Below are 7079 nucleotides of genomic sequence, written 5' to 3' on the forward strand. Positions count from 1 at the left end.
CAGGATTTTCAGGTATAAAAGAATCTGAATTTTACTCTAGCACCCCAGCATAAAGAAGCCCAATGAATAACTGTGTAACAACTGACTCGTGTATTTTTGTAAATTCCCTTTCAAGTCCATATTATCTATATCTGAGAGGAAAGGAACAGCACGAGTGTTAAACAAACGATTCCAACATTCTTGATACCCTCTCTAGCATCAGGGGGCAAATTTGGGAGAGGCCAGAGTGGAAAAAAGTTTGTTCACAAGTATAAAGATCAGTAAAGGGATGTCTGAGATTTGTGGTCAAAAGATTAGTTCACAAGTCTAGAATCCCATATTGGAGTAAATTTGGAAGGTTCCAGAGGGAGATGGTAGGAAGAACAGGTTTCTGATATAACAATGTGATACTTTAGCTGGTATTATGTGCAGGGGAAATAGAGTCAGAAAGCCTAAGATAAGTGTATCTTTTTACAACCAGATCCCTATATCTAGAAAAAAAACTGAACTGACATCTAACCCTGAAAAATTCAAACTTGTTGACCCTTCAGAAAAGATGCAGGAGAATGGGTAAGGGAGGGTAATGGTTATGGAATGGTTGGTAACTGAGGAGGAAATAGTGAAATGATGGATCAGCCTTGCTTGTTCCTATGTGGGGCTTTAACAGCAGGAAAATTTGCTGAAAGTAGACTCAAAGACCCAAAATTACATCCCTTTTATGTAGGGAAAAATGGGAAAGAGGAATCCTAGTGGCAATTGTTAGCAAAAAAGATGGAGAAAGTGGTAGCATGGGTAGGCTGGACTATCAGAACATGGATCTAAAGAGATAAGGGAACTTGGAAGCCATTCACAGATGAAGAAACCAAGGCCCAGGGAAGGAAGGTATGAGCTCAATGTCCCAAAAGTAGCACAGTACAGAGGCCTTCTGATATTAGACATTAGACCCAGTGTTCTAGATCCACTCTACCACACAGACTTCCTCAGCACTTAATATGAGTCAGATCTAAAAAATCTGCCAACATGCACTATTTCCACTTCCTTCAACCATCTTACAAGAAAACCCTTTGGTTTTGTATGAAACTGGAAGTCAGTTAACAACTTGAAGATTTGAACACCTGTCAATGATGGTGAAGAATTTTCATCCAAACCCTTGGGAAGTATTTCCTTGGAGTTATGATGTGGAAGAAGATCAAACTTTGGTCTTCCCTAAGCCTTGGCTGTAATTTCCTTCCCCCACTCCCTTGACCAGAAGAGGGTATATTGAACGTCTAAGGGTATAAAAGATATGTGGAGTTCCCATAAACAGTCTGGCAGCTTTATTGGAGTAACTAATGGCAGTTCTACCTCATGACTCAAGGGCATGACATGATAAGAAGATAACTTGATAAGGCTCTACAAGGAGCCCAGCAGAAAAACTGCACAGCACTTGAGGAGAAAATCTTAAAGAATCCATTAATCCTCTGCCATTGCATAAAAAATAAACTATGCCCAGTTGGCATGATTATATTTTGAATTTCATTAATAAAAAGAGTGGAATTGTTTTGCTTGTTACATATATACCTGCACAGTGTTTCTTATTTTGCCTTTTCGCCTGCAAAGTCTAAAATATTTACTATCTGGTCCTTCATGCAAAAAATTTGCTGACTCTTGCTCTAGCTTGCCAAGGATTAGTTTCTGTTGTACAGTTGAAAATGTTTCTTAATTCAACCTAAGATCCCAAGGCAAAACAGTGTTTATGTGAAAGTCATACTGCAATAAAATCAATTGAATGAAAACTTACATTACTTGAAACAACTTTATACGCACCTTGTGATTTCAAAAGTAAAAAGAAGAATGAACAAGAAGTAAGATCTCCATTACCACATAAATCTTCAGTGGAGATATTGTTTTTAACATAAATTGTGAATCCTGTAGCAAACATTGCTTCTGCCCTTTATTCAAGTGGAAAAGAAACTCCCATATTCCATATACCATTTAATTGTGCACTTGAAGAGGTATCACTTTCATATCTCTGTCAAAGGCTATAAAGTTAATCTGGCATTATATATTCTTGATGAAGATAGGGTGACTGTAATCATCATGTGCCTTCCTTGATTTTTACTTGAACATCTTTTGTTAATTTATTATCAAAATTTCCAAAAATTTGACATAAAGCTCAGTGCCTTGGATTTAGTAGACTCTGCTTTATTGCTCTTTTTGAAATATGTGTGTGGAAATATTTGAAGCTAATGGCTCCATAAGACATCAAGAAATAGTAAAACAAAGTCGAAATTCCATAAAAAGAGAGGGAGGATGAAGTAGGAGCTTGGACAATCAAGAAATCTCGGAAGATCTTTCTCTTCTTGATTTCCAGGATACTGATTTTTCTGCTTCTCCTGCTACCTGTTGGGCTGCTTTTACTCAATCCCCACTGCTGGTTCATCATAAATCTCCTGCCTACTAAGGCTCTTTTCTGGGCCCTTCTTTCTTTCCACTCCCTTGGAGATCTCATGACCTGCCATTGCACTCTCTAACTAGGTGATCTCAGCATACATGATTTTTTTTTTTTTAAAGCAGTCGGGGTTAAGTAACTTGCTCAAGGTTACACGGCCAGGTGTTTCTGCGTGGGTGCTAAGTGTCTGAGCCCGGGATTCGATCTTCAGGTCTTCTCAACACTGGAGCCAGAGCTCTTACTCGCTGTGCTACCTGGCCGCCCCAGCATACATGATTTTAATAATCATTTCTAAACAGAAGACTCCCACAGCTACATGACTAGAATTTACCGCATTTGAAGGCCAAGTTCACATGATCAACTGTTTATAAATGATTTCTCAACCTGGATTTTCTGTTGGAATTGAAATTTACACCCATTATGCAACTAACTTGTTTTTCAATAAAGCTACCCTTTCCTCCAAACTTACTCTTTTCTCTTGAAGGCATCCTAGAGGTGGACTTCACTAGGAGGCACTTCCATCCACCCTGACAGGCACTGATTTATATTAGACTTTTCATCTTTACTTACAACACATATCCAATTGATTATGGTCAAGACTTGTAGATTCTATGTCTCCCACATCTATTCTGTCTTGCTTCCTCAACTGTCCACTGACCTCACCCTCTCTTTCTTAGAATATTCTTTTTAAAAATTCTAATATTTATTTACTTATTTATTTTTGGCTTTCAACATTCACTTTCATAATGTTTTGAGTTCTAAATCTTCCCCCCTCTTTCTTCCCCACTCTCCTAGGAGGCATGCAATCTGATATAGGCTATACGTTCACAATTATGTTATGCAGAAATCCACATTGGTCATGTTATGAAGGAAGATGATTGCATTGCTGAGAAGCATTAAGTCTATCAAAGTTCTCTATCACAGCATTGGTGTTATTGTGTGCATTGTTCTACTGGATCTTCTCACTTCACCCAGTACCATTCATGTAAGAGTTTCCAGGTTTTTCTGAAATCTACCTACGCTTAATTGCTTACGGCAAATATTATTCCATTAATTTACCACAAGTTGTTAAGCCATTCCCCAATTAATGGACATCCCCTTGATTTCCAATTCTTTGTCACCACAAAAGGACAAGGTTTTTCCAACTGACATGCAGCTGAAATAGTTTACTCTGTGTTATCTCCACAATATTGAGCACATAGTAGGTACTTAATAAATGATATTTTATCCATTCTTTCAATGGACTCATATTTCAATCTCCTAATTCTAATAATTCTCCTTTGAAATTAAGAATATCCACAACTAACAATTTAATATTCTTGTGGCACAGTTCTGACCATGCCATTCCTTTCCTCAAAAGTCTGCCGGGGCTCCCTACTGCCTCCATAATGTGGTACTTAAAGGACTCCACAGCTGATTCCAACCTGATTATCCAGATTTATTTTCTATTACCCCTCATCCCAAACATTAAGTTCTTGTCCAACTCCCCTGCTAGATAAATTAACAACTTCTAGCTGTTGCCCACACTGTATCCTATGCCAGAAATTCATTCCCAACCTCTCTTGCAATCAAAATTTGTTATGTTTGAGGTTCAGTTCAGGGGTTCTCTTCTACTTGAAAATTTTTTTCAGTTTCAAGGGCTGTATCCCCTACTAATTCTACTTACTTATCTATGAATTTGTTGTATCTTCCTAGTACAATGCAAGCTCCTTGAGGACAAGAATATTTCCTTTTTAGGAGAGATTATTCCATTCACCATATGTTTCTTTCCTGTGTCTGACATGGTACTTGGCACATAGTAGGTAGAGAAGAAGTTGTCTTTAAATGAATGGTTTATTTTTGTCTTTCTCTCCCCAAAACCTGGTATGATGTATTACACATAGAAAATATTTTGTACCGTTGTTACATTTCTTGTTCTGCTACCAAAATGTTCATCAAACAACCAATGCGTGCCTGACTTCTTCGCTAAAGGAGGTATCACTCATAGAGCTCTGAACTCACCTTCCATGTCCTAGGTCTCTAAAACACCATGAGTCCTGATTCAGTTATTTATTTGAAGTCTTTTTGTCTCCCCCCACAGCCCAAGTAGGAAGGATCTAAAATCCCCAAACAGCCCCTGTACCTGGAAAAGTGAAGCAGTGAAGTTCTTTGTATTCAATTGCAGGATGTTGCCAATAAAGGGAAGAGGAGTGGGACCTGGTGGGAGCTTCCCCCTTTTGACTCCTTGACTCCTTAGAAACAAGAAGGTAAGGAAAAGGACAAAAGCCAGGAGGGTAGTTGTGCTGAGTCCCCAAGGATCCATTGCCCTGACATATGGTCCTGCAGCTCTCAGAGAAACTGAAACATTGGTCAATAGCAAGGGGTGGGAATGCCAAAGCAGTAAACAGATCGTTCTTGTAGACAAATGAGGTTAGTTTTCCATGAACTTTGATTAGTTGGACAAACAAGAGATAATAAAGGAAATGTCTACAAATTTGTTGCTTTGCAGTTGTTTTCTGACTCATACCTGGCACTAAATTGCACAGGGAATGTACGGGGATGCAAATATTTTGTCAAATTCATCTTGTTGGGTGTCATGGCCTGTCAGCAGTAAAATTTCTTTTGGCTTATAGGTGTGTATTGAGCTAAGGTGAGAGTAAATATGAAAATTCAACCTGAGAGGAACTGGTTATGGAGTGCAGATTCCATGATCCTGTAGACTTAACCTCACATTAAAGAGGTTAGCTGCTATCTTCTTATGTTCTAAGCTAAACTTGACTTAATTCACTTCTTAACCATACTTGTTATTTCTCCACCATGAAGAACATCCTTCTTTATATCAGTTTCCAAAATCTTACTTTATTTATTTTTAGCTTTAAGCATTTACTTTCACAAATTTTAAATTTTCTCCACCTCCCACCCTCCTACTTCCCTCCCCAAAATGGCTGGAAATCTGGTATGGGCTCTACACAAACATTCCTATTTAATACATTTTCACATTAGTCATGTTGCATAGAAGAAATATAACAAATGGGGAAAAACCATGAAAAAGAAAAAAAATAAAATAAAAAAGGTAAATAGTCTGCTTTATTCTGAATTCCAGCTCCATAGTTCTTTCTCTGGATGTGACTGGTATTTTCCAGCATGTGTCCTTGTGAATTGGTTTAGGTCCTTGAATTGCTGACAATGGCTAAGTCTATCAAAAATCAGTCCTTGCACACTGTGGCTGTTACTGGGCACAATGTTTTCCTGTTTCTCCCCTCACTCATTATCAGTTAATATAAGTCTTTCCAGGCATCTCTGAAGTCCTCCTGTTCATCTTTTTTTATATCACAACAGTAATTCATTACATTCATATACCACAATTTGTTTAGCCATTCCCCATCTGATGGGCATCCCCTTGATTTCCAGTTCTTGGTCATCACAAAAAGAACTTCTATAAATATTTTTGTACATGTGTAGCAGCAAGCACCCCAACTGTCCTCAGGGTTTGCTGCCAACACAGGTTCTTAGATCTGCTTTGTTAAAGGAAAGCAACTCAAAATGGGTTAACAAGCTGTAATGTAATGCCAAGGAAAGGCAACTTCCCAGGTTCAAAATACCAGCATAGGTGCTCTCTATTTTATTTAGTGACAAACCAAGAACAGAGAAGATCAAAACATGACATCATTCAAAATACAGCATTTACTAAGTATGATTAAATAATCTCCAAGTACTACCCCACCCCAGGACCTTCCAATCATTCAGTCAATTACAAAGTCTCTGTTCTAAATACTTCTCCACCCCTAGGCTATACCTTAATTAAGTCCACCACAAAGCCCCTCTTCTCAAATGGAGATTAGTTTCCAAACATAAGTAAAATACATTCATTTGCCCAACCATAGAACACAAAAAGGTCAAAAGTTCCCCACCCCTGGATCACAATTGAATCTACCCCAGAGTTACATCAAGTTTAAACACAGCACTTAATACCCAAATGGAGGTCTTTTCTTCATCTTGACACGAGGCAAGTTCTCAGCAATCTTAGTTCCTGGGGAGACAAGGCTTAGCAAGGCCATAAGATACATTGCCAGTCCCTTCATGAATTTATCCTCTGTCTGTAGAACAGTCCTAGAACCCCTAAACACATTAGCAAAGCCCTCTCCCAGGATTTCTGTAAACATACAACAAGAAAATCCTTCTTCAGGGCTTCTGCACCAACAGAAAGGCTCCCAGACCCCTGCAACAACAGTACTGTCCCTCACCAGTGGACAGTATTCACTCTCTGTCTGCAGGACAGTCTCAGGCCTTCTTAACCAAATGCCAGGTTCCAGGACTTCTTCAACAGGACAGTCTTTCACCAGTGGACAAATCTGGCAAAATAACATCAAAACAGACAGACAAAGTACCAGCAAAACAGCCATGTCTCCTCAGTCCTTGGCAGCTCAGGGGGCAGGTCTCAAAAGTCCAGGGCAATTCAAAGCGGCCACCAGCAATCCCTTAGTCTCTCTCTCTCCACGAGGTGCTGCTTCCAAAAAGAACTTCCGCCTCTCTCTTGTCTCTCCAAATCTACATCACCAGCTCCTCCCACTTCAGGACTTTCTTTTCACATCAACAAGCCCATCCCACAGGTGGGATTAACAAACTCTGGGTTTTAATACAATCAATTTGAAAACCAAGCCAATACAGGGGAATCTTTAATTGCCATTAC

The 7079-nt window shown here is 39.0% G+C and overlaps 1 protein-coding gene across 3 annotated transcripts in view; it reads right to left on the bottom strand.

Moving 5' to 3' along the window:
- The window catches only part of LOC138148603 (cytochrome P450 2C23-like), a 45383-nt gene extending 38587 nt beyond the window's left edge, over nt 1-6796 (bottom strand). The window contains exons 1-2 of one of the 3 annotated variants that reach the window (XM_069071382.1): nt 6755-6796; nt 4533-4656 (exon numbers count right to left, since the gene is read on the bottom strand). In XM_069071382.1, coding sequence (XP_068927483.1) covers nt 4533-4656; nt 6755-6792 — 162 coding nt within the window. In that variant the 5' untranslated portion in view covers nt 6793-6796. Of the gene's footprint in view, nt 1-4532; nt 4942-6754 lie in introns of those variants that run through there. The other 2 variants (XM_069071381.1, XM_069071380.1) reach the window with 2 other exon arrangements.
- Between the last annotated feature and the right edge of the window lie 283 nt (nt 6797-7079).

Source organism: Petaurus breviceps, unplaced genomic scaffold (genome assembly GCF_028583685.1).
Source record: "Petaurus breviceps papuanus isolate PSGF00001 unplaced genomic scaffold, PetGlider_PUasm1.0 90825, whole genome shotgun sequence".
Classification (NCBI taxonomy): Eukaryota; Metazoa; Chordata; class Mammalia; order Diprotodontia; family Petauridae; genus Petaurus; species Petaurus breviceps.